At 52.6% G+C, this 15606-nt stretch overlaps 1 protein-coding gene across 16 annotated transcripts in view; it reads left to right on the forward strand.

Annotated features, from left to right (window-relative positions):
* The first annotated feature begins 3622 nt into the window (after nt 1–3622).
* Nucleotides 3623–15606, forward strand: part of LOC118006819 (treacle protein-like) — a 46296-nt gene continuing 34312 nt past the window's right edge. For 12 of the 16 annotated variants that reach the window (XR_004678198.1, XR_004678197.1, XM_034999631.1 and 9 more), the window contains exons 1-7: nt 3623–3806; nt 6437–6492; nt 9361–9503; nt 11578–11651; nt 12405–12591; nt 13206–13279; nt 14973–15203. Coding sequence is in view for 14 of the 16 variants with exons in the window: in XM_034999631.1 (XP_034855522.1) it covers nt 3699–3806; nt 6437–6492; nt 9361–9503; nt 11578–11651; nt 12405–12591; nt 13206–13279; nt 14973–15203 (873 nt within the window). In the remaining 2 variants the exon portion in view is untranslated. The remainder of the gene's footprint in view (nt 3807–6436; nt 6493–9360; nt 9504–11577; nt 11652–12404; nt 12592–13205; nt 13280–14972; nt 15204–15606) is intronic. The other 4 variants (XM_034999629.1, XM_034999627.1, XM_034999626.1 and 1 more) reach the window with 1 other exon arrangement.

Here is a 15606-nt window from a genome sequence, read left to right on the forward strand (position 1 = left end):
TGAGCACCTCTCTTGCCAACACTTTAGACCCCTGTGCCTCTTTTCCTCACCCATCTGGCAAAACCCAAGGCCTCTAGATAAACCCCACTAAGTACTTGCCCCCGGCCTGCACCTGGGTAGGTGAGCTACGAAGGGGGAAACCTCTTAGTGGGACGGGACAGGACGCGCGTAAATTAACCATCACCATCCTCAACTGGGTTGGTGACACTATCAGGCAATTGGGGATTTTGTGGGTAAGTTTGCTTCCCAAGTCTGAATGCTCATTCTCCTCCTTCCTCCAGACTCTTCACCACCTCTTCCTCGCTCTCAGCAGAGGACCTTGCCTCCCACTTTGCAGAAAAAATAGAAGCTCAAGATGAAATCTCCCTTAACATCCCACTACAAACCTACATCTACATCTGCACCCATCCTCTCTTTGTTCCTTCTTTTGGTTCTAGAGAAGTCATCCCTCCTCCTCTCTGAGACCAACCCCTCCACCCACATGCCTGATCCCATTCCCTCTTGCATATGCTCCTTATCCACATCACTTGCTGATTATCTCCCCTGTTCCCTATACCCCTAATTAAGCTCTCTCCCTTGATCTGCCTTTAAACAAACCCAGCTCTCTTGCACCTTATAACACACTTCCCCCAGCACACACACCGACCCTGTCACACTGTCTCTCTCCTCGCCTTTGCACAGAAACTTCTCCAAAGACCCACTGCCTCCTTCATCGCCCCCTTCACTCATCAGACCACTGCCACCTGACCTTCTCCATCACTCCACAGAAGAAGCGCTCCCTAAAACCGTCAATAGTCACCACAGCCATCATTAAACCAAAGCTCATGGTCCCATCCTCATCCCATCTGACTTCTTAGAGCCTTCCCCATGGGCTCGCCCCACTTCCCTGAAACTCATCCTTGCCTTCCTTCCCTACACCCACCCTCCTGGGTTTTCTCTTACCTCTCTGTTCGCTCCTTCTCAGCCTTGCCAGGCACATCCTCCTCTGCGCAGTCCTACCCTGTGGGTATGCCTCAGGGCTCCCTCCTGGGCCACCTTCTCTCCTCTGCGTTCTGCTTCCCGGTCAACCCGGCCCTCAGCCACAGCCTCAATCATCATCTCTCTTCTGACAACTTCCCATCTTCGGGTGGGTCCAAGCCCAGGCCCCCAAGTGCCTACCCGACACCTGCACTCCATGTCTCAAAGGCATTTCAAGCTCCACCTGCCTAAAGTGGAACTTAGCTTTTCATGGCCCCCTCGTCACCCTCCCCTCCCCACTCTGCCCCCATCCCTGTCCTCTGCAGGCTTCCCTTTCTCAGGGAGAGTCGCTGCTTGCCAGGCTGCACAAAACCTCACAGTCCATCCTGACGCTCCCTCTGCCTTGCCCTCCATTCCAACACATCTCTATGACAATTTTACTTCCTTACAACTCTGGAATCTTCCACCACTCTCCACCTCCGCTGCTACCAACATTGCCCCATTATATTCTCCCTGGATGCCTGCCTGCCCTCCTAACCCTAACTTGTCTTCTGGCATGGACGCACACACACCCTACTCCACTCTCCACAGGCATTCACACAGGTCCCATTAAAATGAAAAATCATCCTGTCCTTCTTGGGCCTACACTGTCAGTGGCTTCCTATCATGCTTAAGATGAAAAGAAAGATTCCTTAATGTGGAATCTGCCTGTGCCCACCTTCCACATTCCCCCAATCCCCCTGCTCTCCCCCTAAGCCTTCCTACCAAGGCCTTTTCTCGCCTCTTGTCTCAGCTGCACCTTCTGCCTCAGGCCCTTTGCACAGGTTCTTCCCTCTGCCCAGGAATCCCCCCCCATCATCACCTACACATCATTCAGATTTCCTCACAAATATCACTTTCTCAACAAATCCTTCCCTAACCCCCAAGAAAGGATAGATCCCTCCTTCCTGTTAAATGCTTTCACAACAATGGCTAACATACATCTAGGCACAACTCTGTTGTTAGAAGCTCTTCTTAGCATTTCTGCTTAGAACTCAGTTACTCCTCATGACAACCCTATAAGGTAGATTTTACAATTATCTCTATTTTACAGATGAAGAAGCTAAGGCACAGAGAAGTTATGTAACTGACGCAAGGTTCCCTAGTTAACAAGAAGCAAAGCCAGAATTTGAGCCCCAGCTGTGTGACTCCCGCACAGTGTTTACTGTTCCATAAGAAAACTCTATTCTTTTCCTCTCTGCATGGACTCACTGTTTGTAACAAAGTGTTCATATGACTGTTTAGCCTGTGTCTCCCCCTTTAGACTTCAAGCTCTGTTGGGGTGGAGACTACTTCATCCCAATAGTAGGTACTCAATAAATATTTTACTAAATGGCTGAATGCAGAGTCCTCTCCTCCTTCCTCACTCACTGTATTCAGTCACCTGGTCCTATCCCTATTGCTTCCTGGAGCAGTAGTTCCTAACTCTAGGAGGTTCAGTTATGTGCTTATCCACATCCTAAAATTGGTTTGAAAACGTTATGTGTCTGTACACATTCAAAATTTTCTACAGCAAAGTCTAGGTGGTTCATCCTATCTTCAGTTTCTCAATGGGTCCATGAAGTTAAAAAGAGCTGATTCAAATATTCCCCAGCCTACCTCATCCCCTCCCTGCCAACCTCCCCTCAACAAGTACAACAGCTTCACATCTAGTTTTGTTCTCCACAAATCCATCCTCCACATTTTGGTGATAGAAATCTCTTAAAAACACAAACCCGGGTCACCCTCCTACATAAAACCAGTCAGAGATTATCTATCACCTTTGGAACAAAGTGCAAGCTCTGCTCAGCAGGAGAGGGTGCTGTAAGGCCTGTTTACTTCTCCATCCTCCTGTGTCCTTGCTCATTCCCTCTTCCCCACAACTACAGCCCACCAGCACAGACCGGGTTCTATGTTTTGGCTTCCCAGCCTATACCAGGATGGTTTCTCCTGTCTGTATACAGGCAGTGCCCTCTGCCTGGAATGCCAGTCCTCTCTTCTGCACCTAGAAATTCCTGCTCCAACTTTAAGCCTCAAATTAGAAGTCTCTTTGGGGTTAGGTGCCCCTCCTCCTGGCTCCCATAGGCTGTGCCTGTCCCTGACAATGCACTCAAGGCATTGAACCATAGTTGCTTGGTTACCGAATCTCCCTTGAGCTTTGAGGGCAGCCACCATTTCTTATCCATCTTTTTATCCCTCCATTCTAGGTGAGCACTAGCCTAAAGTATGGTGCTCAAAAACGATTTAGGCAATGAATGAATAATGACGAATAGTCATGGGTCCTAAAAACTCTGTGAAGTGAATAAATGAGTGGGTAACTGGAAGTTCGGGACCAGAGAGAGATGCAGATTAAGATGTTCAGAGATGAGTAAAACCCTATCGCAGACGTCACAGCGAACACGGAACACAAATGCCTGCAGTGAGCAAGTCTAGAGGATTTAAGAGGGAGTCGTTCAGCTCAAGGCCAGGAGGCGTGTCTAGGCCTGACCACGCCCTCCCCCGCCAATGGGAGGCCTCGTTATCCTCCAAGCCTCCGCCCCTTTCACCCGCCGGGGCGGGGCCGGCCACTCCAGGAAATAAGACTACATTTCCCGGCGCACCGCGCGGCGCGGGGCGAAAGAGGAGCCGGAAGTGGGGCGCGCTAGGTCTAAGGGCACGAGGGAAGTGGCGGGCGGGGACTGAGGGGGGCGTGCAGGTGAGCGGACGGGCCGGGTTTCGCCGGCATGGCCGAGGCCAGGAAGCGCCGGGAGTTGCTTCCCTTGATCTACCAGCATCTGTTAAAGGCGGGCTATGTGCGCGCGGCGCGGGAAGTGAAGGAGCAGAGTGGCCAGGTAAGCGTGCGCGAGCCGTGTACTAGGGCCGCGTGCAAGATTTGGAGAGCGACTACCTGCGCCCCCTCCCTTAGCGGCCTGGCGGGCGCCCGGAGCCGGACCCTGCGGTGCCCCGGGAGGCGGCCAGGGGTAGTGAAGGAGCCGCAGCCTCTGCCCCCTGCGGCTCCCTGTCCTTCTGGGCCTCAGTTTCCCCAGCTGTGCAGTGGGCGGGCCGGGATGTGAGATCCGACGCGCAGGGCTTTGTAATTTCCGCGCTCCTTACCTCCACCCCCTTCCTGGTAGTGGCGGTTTAAACTTTCCGAAGTCTCGGGCCACGTGGCTCAGCGCGGCCGCGGAGGGCGAGAGGGTTGCTGAGAGTCTGAGGGGTGAATTGCGACCAGACCCCGGGAAGCGTGAGGAGGCGAAAGAGCGCCGAGGGAAGGGGCTTGTGGCCCCTTACTTGAGGTGAAGCTCCGGCCCTCATCCCTCCCCTAGTGGGTCAGACAGCTTTGGATTGCGAGCTTGTGGTGGAGTCATTGCTTACTTCATTTTTTTCAGCACTCAACTCTGGCGCTCAGGGTGCTGGTGATAGAATGTTGAGCACGGTCCCCCAGCCCTCCTAGGGTTTACATTCTAAATCTAGTAGGGGAAGTGGACATAAAGCAAAGAATCACAAAAGTAACTGTACACCTAACACATTAGGTGCCAAGAATGAGAGACATAGGGTGATAAGACAGAATGGCAAATTGCCCATGTCAGGGATATCCAGGACTGCTTTCCCCGCGAAGTGGATGTTGATTTGAGACCTGAGAGAAGGAAAGTGGATATTCCAGGCAGAGGTGCAAATGCTCTGTGGTGGGAGGGAACTTGTTGCATTTGTACTGGCCTCTGGGAAGTCCACTGTGGCTGAAGCGTGGAGTACAGGGTGACAGTAGGTAGGGAGCTAGCTAGAGCCCTACTGTAGTTAGTTTGGGCTTTATTTGAAGAGCAGTGGTAAGCCACTGGAGGGTTTAAAGCTGGCAAAGTGGATATTGACCTGATTAGTCACCCCTTTGGCTGTGGTGTAGGCTCTGGTCCTGATGCTTGCTCCCAGGATCTCCCTGAAGGGTGATGGGCCCTAAGACATTATCCTAGTTTTTCTCAACCCTCTCTGGACCTTGATTGCCTTCTTACTCCATTTAGGTCACTTAACGGGTAAGTGGGGTAAGAGACAGTACCCATCTTCACTGGGGCATTTGTCTAGGCCAAAGTATTTTGGCCTCATGGAGCATACAGTGTAGCAGGAGCAGACAGATGACAAATATTTAAAAAAAAAAAAAGAAAAGGTTAATGATGTAGTGTGTTAGGTGATCATAGGTGTTAGCTATAAAAGTAAGGCAGGCAAGGAGGATAAAGAATATCAGGGTTCAGTTATAAATAGGGTGATCAGGAAGCCCCACTGAGAAGGTGACATTTCACCTGACATTTCACCTCTGAGAAGGCAGAGACCTTAAGGAAGTAAGGGAATGAGCTATGTAGTTAGCAGGAGAGAGCATTCCAGGCAGAAAGAAAAGCAGCACTTTTGAGGGCCAGTGAGGAAGCAAGTGTGCCTGGGGCAGAGCAGAGTGAAACCGACAATTGGAGTCTGTGTTATCAGCTCATGTGCTGGGCACTGACTAGAGTATCTTGTTCAGGCCTGATAGCATCCTGCTAGGTGGGTGCTGCTCTTATCCCTGTGTTATAAAGAAGAGCCTGAAGTTTGAAGAGGTGAAGAGATTAGCTCAGCCAGTTAACAGAGGAGCTGTGCCTGACTCCACATGCAGCCTCTTGGCCATTCTGCCCGGATCCCTGATTCTGCCCTCACCTCACATTGCTAACTTGATCTCCCTGGGGCACTTGACACCCTGGGTTCTTGACATTTACAGAGTGGGCCATCTGGCCTTGGCTCCAAAGGGCTGGATTCCACCCAGTTCCCTCTGCTTCTATCAAGGGACCGGCCCATTTGGTTCTAGTCTCTTCCCAGCGAATGAGTGGACCGCGGTCATGCCACCTGGACGCCTTGGGTGTCTGGGCTGTGGTTCGTACTGCCCTGAGAAGATTGACCCACCTGGCCTTTCAAAGACTTTGGAAGGTCAGGGGTGGAAAAAACTCTGTCTTGTGGCCTCTAAGCATGGAGAGTGCAAGGGAGGTTGGGGGCTGCTGGATAAATGCTAGCCTGGAACATTCTAACTCCAGTATCTCAAAGGTACCTCTCACTAACATGTTGTCTTAAAAGTTTTTAGCTGCGGGGCGCCTGGGTGGCTCAGTTGGTTAAGTGACTGCCTTCGGCTCAGGTCATGATCCTGGAGTCCCGGGATCGAGTCCCACATCGGGCTCCCTGCTCAGCGGGGAGTCTGCTTCTCCCTCTGACCCTCCTCCCTCTCATGCTCTCTGTCTCTCATTCTCTCTCGCAAATAAATAAAATCTTTAAAAAAAAAAAAATTAAAAAGAAAGTTTTTAGCTGCAAGTACTTGCTCTGCTTGTCTCTGGAAGGTTTGAGTGGTACAGACAGGGCCAAGCAGACATATTTTCCAGAGCAAAAAGTCTCCTGTGAGGTCTTGGAGAGTTGGGCCCAAGGAGGATCCATATTGTGCTGGGGGGTTAATTGCTGCTTTCTCTTTACTTCTCTGCAGAAAAGTTTCCTGACTCAGCCTGTAACCCTTATGGACATCTATACTCACTGGCAACAGTAAGTCTGATGGGGCTGAAAGAGTGGAGTAGGGACACCCCAACCCATCAGCTTGAAATAAGCTAGGATTCTAATCTGATCTGCGATCTGTCTGCATAGCCCACTGTGGACACTGGCATTGCCCCCGAGAAGCCAGGTCACAGGTATGGGTGTCTGATAGTGAGACAGAACGCTGAAAGCTGAGATCAGTGCTTTCAAGGACCACTTGAAAGCTTCTCAGCAGCTTGTTACTCATTCAGTCAACAAACATTTATTGAGTACCTACCCGCTAAATGCCAGGTCCTATTCTAAGCATGGAGATAACTGTCATGAGTGAGACAGACATGGTTCCTTCTTTCCCGGAGCTGACATTGGAGTCAGGGAGGTAAGCATGCCTCAAAGAATGAAACAAATAAGTGTAAAATTAAAATGGTAGTAACAATTATGAAAAAGGACCTGGTGCCAAAACCCCATAAACGGGTTAGCTGGGCCTCATTTGGGGGTTTAGGAGGGGTTTCCCTGTGGTGACCTTTGGTATAAGGGCTGCAGGGAGTGGGGGAGAGAACTAGGCAATAGGTCTGGAGAGGCAGGTAGAGTGGGCCTGGCAGAAGGAACTGTGGTGCTGAGGCCGTAGCTGCAGCCACAGGCCAGAGGAGGCTGGACGGCTCGCAGGGTCCACCCCATGCAAGGCCTCATCGTCCATGGTGAGAAGTTGTGTCTTTGTCCCAAGGGCAGTGGGAGCCATGAAAGGGTGCAGTAGAGAGTGGTGAGATCACTCTGCAGGATGGCATGGCTGGTTGGGGCTGTGGACACCATCATCCAGGCAAGAGCCGATGGGGCTTGAGACAGGAATAACAGAGGGGGTAGAGCATCAGATAGTCAATTCCAGGAATATTAGGGGATGAGACTGGGAGCTGTGGATGGTCTGGAGGGGTGGGCTCCTTGACTCCCAGGTGCCTGGCTTGTGCCCTTGCATGGAAGGTGGGCCTGAGCAAGAAGCAAGAAGCAAGTCCAGTTTGGGGGGAGAGATGGAGGGAAGGGGAGGACATGTTGAGTGTGAAATGTCTGTGAAACATGCAGAAACAGGAAAGGGGGGATAATCCAAGGGCATATCAACAGAGGAATGGTGTGAGAGGGAGGGAGGGGATAATCATTCTCTCCGTGAACTGGCCTGACCACAGTCATCCACGGGAGTGAAGGACCTGCAGTCATGTCCCATGAAGAGTGATTAGAAACTACTGAACTGTCCAGGTTGGACAAGAGATGGCAAAGGGGCAGGTGATATGTCTGCACATCTCTGAGGACAAAGGGAGTGGGCCGTTCTCTGGGGCTCTGAGAGACTAAAGTGGGACCCAGATGTACTGCAATAGGGAGACAGTCTTCAGCTTCTGAATATAAGCGCTTGGTCATCAGAGCTACCCAAAATGAGGTAGGCTACTGTTTCCTGTCATCGGAGGTGTGTAAGCAAAGGCAAGAATGGTGTGGAAGAGATCCCAGCTTCCAGTGGAGAGCTAAGGTCTGTGAAGGCCCTGTCAGCTCTCAGTTCTCAGCTTTCCTCTGCTGTAAGGTAGGGTTAGAGTGCAGTGCACACCCTGCACCCTGCACTTCCTCTCCCTCACCCGCTTCAGCATGCCCAGGGGTCTGGCACTTCCTTCCCTAGAGAGCTGCTTCAGTGAGCCCCTTCCTTGTCACTGGTCCCTTCTGTGGGTGAGGGGTACTGAATGCAACGAGGACCTCACACCCACCAGAGGCAGCCTAGTCTAATGGTTCTCAGCAAAGTTCAAACCCCACAACGAGCTGTATGACCTTGGGCAAACTTGGCTTCCTTGAGTCTGTGTCTTCATCTGTAAAGTATAGTAATAATAAATAAGGGGCTAAACCTGGCCATCGGAGGCACCCCCCCCCGCATATTTATAGAGCAGCAGCTACTATGAGCCAGAACTGTTCTTGATATATCTGGAACCGACCAGAGAAAAATCCCCGCCCTTGTGAAACTTAGATTCTGTTGGGGTGAAAGGGGCAGAATGAATTGAGAAGTGTAATAAATGAAACCTCAGGGGAGTCCCAACAAGTGGCCTTCCTGGGAACAAGGGACCACAAACTGGCAGAGCACGTCTAGCCCAGCTGGAGAACACGGGGCATAGACAGTGACTCTGTCGGGGTGGGAGGGTGAGGTCAGGGGAGATGGTCCTTGCACATTCCAGGGACTCAGCCATATGGGTTCTTGTCCTGCCCGTGCCGCAGACTTCCAAACCTCCTGCTCTCTGACCCTAAGCAAGTCACTTAGTTGTTCATTTTTTGAGATGTAAGCTACATGCTGAAGATACTTAGTGAGCCAGCAGAGGTTCCTGCCAGCCCCCCCCCACCCCCTGGGGTTTGACTACGTAGTTGGGGAGTCAGGCAGGAAGTAAGTAGAATAGCAGAAGAGAGAAAAGTGCTCTGAAGAAAATGAAACAGGATGGCAGGGCAGAGACTGGCGGGGGTGGAGCACGATCAGGCAGGGCCTTTGAGGAGTCTGTATTGGCGCTGAGTCCTGAAGCACAGGAAGGACCTGAGCAGGGTCTTCCAGAAAGAGGGTAGTGCAGGTGCTGCAAGTTCTGGAGGAGGGGGAGCCTGGATGGTTCTATGAACGGCCTACAGGTGCTGGCTCATCCCACTCAGTGATTGTTGGCCATTGTTATATAATGTTATTGACCCTTCCTGACTATTTTGAAGACTAATAGTTTACGAAATGTGTGAAGATGCAGAATACAAGTGTATTACACCATGTTCTCAAACTCTCTATGCACATTTCCTTAGGGGGTGCGTGGGGGGCATGTCTTTCTTTTCAAATCTCCTGGAGGTGTCCTTGTCACCTGGTTGGTATAGCCAGTCACCCTTGTCCTGCAGAACCTCAGAGGTTGGTCAGAAGCGGAAGGCAGAGGAGGATGCGGCGCTGCAGGCTAAGAAGACCCGAGTGTCAGACCCCATCAGCAGCTCTGAGAGCTCAGAAGAGGAAGAGGACGAGGCAGAAGCTGAAGCCACCAAAGCCAGTAAGAGTCCTGCACGCTGGGGGAGCTTCCATCGGTGTGTTTGTAGGGGCTCAGCCCAGGGCCCTGCAGCTTTGGGGAGCAGGCTTTTGGATATTGGGTTGTTCTGGGGGAGAGCCCCCCTCCAGCTTCTCCTCCAGTGAGTCCTGGGAAGACCAGGACCTTTTAGAGAGAAAATTGGAAGCATCTCACGTACCTCTTGCAATATTTAGTTGTGGCCTTTCTCGTGCCAAACATTGTGTGCCGGGGACTGGGAATCCAGTGGTGAGCAAAAACTGAGCTGGGCCCTTACAGCCTGATTTGGGGTACAGTGGCTACGTTGGTACAAGCCCCCAGGGATTCTGATAAAGATGGAAAGAAGCCCACACTTGTAGAAGAACTGCTGGAAAGATCTCAGAGGGCAGCTGGTGGGCACCCCTTCTGTGTGGCCTGTGGGCTGTGGGAGAGGGGCTGTGCTTTCTGTTGTTCTGGAAGAGTACGAGGTGGCTTGGGGAGGCTGTCCTGGGCGCTCTGCTTTCAGAGCTCTTGCAGGGGTGACCCCGTGAGGCCTGCCCAGCCCCTTCTCCCCAAGTCCTCAGGACAGTTCATGCTTTAACCAATACAGCTATAACTCCACAGAGGAATCGTCGTTTTTCGCTGCAAGGTAATTGGGTTTTGCTTACGTAGAAGCTAATTCCTTAATTTTAGGTATATTTTCCAATTGTCAAAGAAATCTGGGATTCACTGTGGACTGTTCATTATAGGATATATGAAAATGACTGGTTAAAAAGGCAGGAAAAAAATTACCCATACTCTTGCCACCTACCATTTGGCAAATTATTCTTCCATTTATTTTTCCTGAGCCTGTTTTCAAAAATATTCAAGATCATATTGAATATATATCTTATATCTTTCTTAATCTTTTAAAATTACAGTTGCAAAACAAGTTCACTTTGAACCATACAGAAGCATGTGGAAGAAAAATGAGAGGTTTTCTGTTCTCCTATCCTGGTTCCGTTTTCCCCCCTAAATGTATCCTGGTGGGTAGCTTTACAGCTCTCCCCTTTGCATCTAGTCCTACAGACAGCCGTCCATACGTGCACACATCCATATCTACATACTTTGTAACACAAAAATTGGTCAGTTTCATAGTGACTGATATTTGATATTAATGGATTTTTTTTTTTATATTAATGGATTTTTATTTAGTGATACTTTATGAATTTTTCCGGTGATAACAGAATCATAATTGAGTCCCCGTTGAGAGAAGCATATGGAAATATTTGTGGGCAGTGTGGTACAATGTCTGGCATTCTCTTCAGAATCATACTTGATACCAGAAAGGCTGGGTGACATCACATTGGCCACAAGTTGCTAATGGTTGGGGCTGTGTGGTTCGCTGTACTTCCTCTCCACTTACAAACGTATCTAAAATTAAAAAGAGAGGGAGATGGAGTTAAATGCCAGGAAGGGAATTAGACCAATGCTTTCATCTCCAGAGTGTCCTCTCTAATTCACAGCACACCCTAGAAATCTTGTCCTGTCTGAGATCTGGGGAGACAGTCTCCTGGTGTAAGAGCACCAGGAATCTGTGAGTCTCAACATCTGACCAGTTCCCGGGCCCATGGTTCAGCTGCCTTTCTGCTAGAAACCGTTGAAATCCCAAGCAGCTTTCTCTGTGGCCCTGGGGGCAGGCTGGCTGACCATTGCCCCCGTCCTGCTGCGTGACTCTCGGGCTGTAGTGTGGTCACCTGTCAGGCTGGCCCACCCTGAAGTTGGGCCGGGCCACCAAGGTATGCAGCATGCCTGTGAGCCAGCCCTTTTCTCTGGGACCACCAGTTTCTCATGCCAGCAGGGAGTCGGGACTCCCTGGGGGACTCGGACCGGTGGCTTTCACGTCTCCCTGCCCTCTTGCTCCTTCTGGCTGGGGCTCCTGCACCGCGGAGCTCTTTTCCACAAGTCTGGGCTCAGCCTCAGGTCCTCGCGCCAGCACCAGACAGCCATACCAGTTGAACTGTCAGGTGAGCCAAGACCTGTTGGCTGTTCTTAATGAGAAAAAGCTCATCTGGCTCATCCCGCGGGTGTTTCTGTCTTGCAGCCCCAAGACTAGCGTCTACCAACTCCTCAGTGGCGGGGCCAGTTTTGCCATCAAGCGCAAAAGAAAAAGCCAAGGTGAGTAGGTCCACCTTCCAAGCTGTGGCCTATGGGAGTGAAGTGCCCTACAGGGGACAGTCCCCTGCGTCAGAGGAGGATAGGGTTGTGGGTAACAGACTGACTTGGATTCAAATGTCAGCCTTTGTCACCAGCTGTGTGATCCTAGCACGTCCCTTCACCTCTCTGGGCCTCAGTTTCCTTTTCTGTAAGGTGGGAACAGTGCCCACTGCTCTGGGCCCCTGGGCACAGTATGCACCTGTAACAGCTTCTTTCCGCCCATCATCCCCGCATTCTCCTGTTCAGCTAACAACTTGTGACCCATCCAGTTACTTTCCAGCCACCGTGGGAGGCAGTGGGGCCACCACAGTGAATAAGACACCTATGGTTCTGAAAGCGCGAAGCTCATTTTCTAGACTGAAACCACTTAGAGAGGAATACCATGTGCTGGTAGTCCATAATGCAGCATCGGACACACAAGGACGCTGAGCTGCATCCCCGAGCTGCCTGGCCCGCTGGCAGCAATGCGAAGAAGTGCTAGGAACCACAGCTGACCGCTCGTTACCACTTAGCAAGTAACTCCTGTGTCCCAGGAACTGTAATTGGGCTTTCTCCATGCCTCTGTGAGGGCAGGTACCACTGTCGGCCCCACCTTAAAGATGAAGAAACAGACCGAGGGAGGGAATTTGCCCAAACTCTCACGGCTAGGAAGGGGTCTGTGCTTGACATTCACCAGGCCACACCCGGCATGTCTGTCACCACTGTCCTTTGTAGGCAAAGACCAAGAAAGCCAGCCAGATGGTGAACTCCACACCACATCCGGCCTCTGGAAAGGCAGTGGCCCACCTTCTGTCTGGGAGGTCCCCCAGGAAGTCAGCAGGGCCCTCAGCAAATACCATCCTGGTCTCAGAAACTGAGGAGGAGGGCAGTGTCCCGGCCCTCGGAACCACGGCCAAGCCTGGTGAGCAGTGCTGACCTCTAGACGCGAAGCCCCCTGAGTTTGGGCTGGGGAGGCAGGCCCCGGGCACTGCTCTATCCAGCTCTGGGACATTCTGGAATTTAGAGGTTTATCTCCATGGCAGTAAGGGCTCTGCACCTCGATGAGGGAGGGTCTGCTGCAGGGACACGTCAGGCTTTGCCAAGGGAGCTGGAGCAGCCTGGGTGGTGGGGGAAAATTTTCTGGTTTATTGCTCTCAGGTGGGTCTGGGGCCCACTGGAAAGGCTGAGGCTAAAGTGAGAGGCCTGGGTTTGCCTCAGTTTCTCATGTCAAATAGGCGTTTGCCTGCCTGCCTCAGTGTGATGATGATGGAAGGAGATCTCTGAGCCATCAGACGCTGGCTTGTGTGTGTTAGGACCTAGTCTAACGCTTCCCAGGGCCAAAGGAGTGTGGCAGCGCAGGGATACGAGTGGCATGCACCTCAGCTGTGGGGTTTCGGGATAGGTGGTGCAGAAGCTCCGCACACGAGAAGTGAGCCCAGGGCACCTGCCTCTCATTGGCTGGCGTGGCAGAGTGCTGGCGAGGGGAGGGGAGTCTGGAAGGGCAGGCCCTCAGTCCTCTCCCTCTTCCTCCCTCAGGAATGGCATCAGCCAACCAGGCCGACAGCTCCAGCGAGGAGACCTCCAGCTCGAGCGATGAGACCTACGTGGAGGTAATGGCCACCATCCTCAGGAGGTGCCCTCTGCAAACCTCTAGCCCTCCCAGAGCCTGGCCGGGGCTTCGCACACCAGTGGGGCCAAGTCAGTTCAGCCAGTGTTTCAGGGGGACTGGGAGCTGGAAAGGCCGAGGCCTGGGGAGGGGAGCCAGGTGCTGCTCATCGCACCTTGGGCATGAGAGAGGTTTCGGGTTGGCGGGGAGAGACGCCAACCTGTCTGTAGGACAAGGGGAGCCTTCCTGGGAGAGGTGGCACTGGAGCAGGGCCTCGACACACAGGGGACTCCCCAGGAAGGGATGTGGGGGAAAGTGTTTAAGCAGGAAGAGCTGCACGAGCCAAGGCCCAGGGGCAGGAGGGTGGCCGTCCCGTGGTGTGGTCAGGTGAGATGGGTGAGGGGCTCTGGGCACGTGATCAGAGATGGTCAGATGGTCAGGTGTTAGTCTGTGGCCTTAGCTCTTCTCTGAGCTGTGACCAGGGAGTCTTTCTTTATGGGGCACCTGGGCCTTGGGAATATAGTGGTAGGCAGGAGTGCATGATTCCTGCTGCCGTGGGGACGTGGAGGGGTCCTCAGAAGTTTGACTGCAGTGCTGAAGGTTGCTAGGGGAAATGTAGAGAGCCCCGAGGGGCAGCAACAAGGATGTGGCGCCGTAGACGAGGTGCAAGTTACAGAAAAAGGGTCAGAGGTAGGCAGGGGCCCCATTCTGCTGCCAGACCATGAGGGCCAGCAGGAGTTTGGGTTGTACTCTAGGCTCTGTGAGAAGCCATCTCAAAGTTTTCGGCATGGAGGTAAGGTGGCCTGATTTATGATGGAGAAAGGTTGCTGGTCGTAGCCTGGGTTGGAGGACAGGGCAGAGGGAAAGTAGCAAGACCGTTGAAGCTGGCGGAGTGAGGCTGGTGGCAGGCGCCAGGGCGCCTACTAGAAAGGGCCTGTGGAGGGAGAACCAGCAGGAGTCGGGGCGGGAGGGTTGATCTGGTGCCCAGAGTACTTCTCCCTTGCTTCCTGCCTCACCCAGTAACCTCCTGTCTACCCCAGGCCTGGCCGAGGGCCACTCCCCACATCCCATCCTCACCTGGCTACAGCCATCAGGGCGCCCCGGAAAGCCAGCAGTCAGACACACAGCTTCAGTGGGCCAGAGGCCAGCACAGGGCCCTAACAGTAGTGAGGAGTTTGTGATTGAGGAGATGGCTGTCCCGGGAACCCAGGGTCAGGTGAAATCTGATGACGGAGGTGGAGGTAGGGCACTGCCTGCCTTGGAAATGTCAGAGTTTTAGAAGTCTAAGAAAGAGCCCATAGAGGAGAGGAATGTGCCCGAACAAGCCAGTGGTGAGACTGGAGTTCTAATCCTGGCCTCCTGGCCCTTGGGATGGCCACCACGATCAGATACTGTAGTCGAAGGGGCGGACAGGGTGAGCCTCCAGGTGGCAGAGGAGTATAGTGTTTGAGGGTTCTGCCCCCAAGGCCACACAGACATGGGTTCTAGTCATGACTTTGCCCTTCATATGGTCTTGAATGACTTAACCTCCCTGAACTTCTTGTCCTTTTCTGGAAAATGAGTGTAAAGATAGCATCTGTCTCGGGGATTTGAGAATCAGATGATACAAGGAAAGGACTTTATAAACCATAAAGCCTCTCCTACCCCTCAGAGGCAAAGATGATTAGTTTTTCCCTAATCGCATTTTCTTGTTCCAGATGAAACCTTCAGTAAAACCGCCCCAGGTCAAAGCCTCACCAGCCCCTGCCAAGGACTCTCTCGGGAGAGGGGCAGCCCCAACCTCTGGGAAGGCAGGGGATGTGACACCCCAAGTCAGAGGCGGTGCTCTGACCCCAGCCAGCAAGGCCAAGGAGCCGGAAGAGGACTCAGAAAGCAGTGAAGAGGAGTCTGAGAGTGAGGAGGGGGCCCCTGCGGAACCACCCCACCAGGTGAGTCCTGGGGGCGGACTACCCCTCAGCGTCCCGCATCCCCCAGCAGCCAGGGAGTCTTCCATGGCCAGCAGAGGCTGGCCGAATGGCTACATGATGAGCACCTCCTCTGCCAGATAAGACTCACCTTAGGGTTTGGGGAGCAGGAGGTGGAGGTGTGAAAATTGAAGGGCAAGGACAGTTGGGCTTGCGTCAGCCACCTGTGGAAATTGCCCTTTCTGCCCAACCAGCAGCCTAGAAGGGCTGCTTCCTACAGGATGGTCCTGCACCCCACTCTGTCAGTAACACCCCTTTACCTCAGCTTCCTTGTCTAGTGAATGGGATGTGGCCAGCTGGCCCTATTGTGAAGGGACTTAAGTTTTAATTGCCTGGTTGTCTGGCTTCTCGGGCCAAATCATGGTTT

The sequence above is a fragment of the Mirounga leonina genome, unplaced genomic scaffold, assembly GCF_011800145.1.
Source record: "Mirounga leonina isolate KUSES-001 unplaced genomic scaffold, KU_Mleo_1.0 Mir_99, whole genome shotgun sequence".
NCBI classification, from domain to species: domain Eukaryota; kingdom Metazoa; phylum Chordata; class Mammalia; order Carnivora; family Phocidae; genus Mirounga; species Mirounga leonina.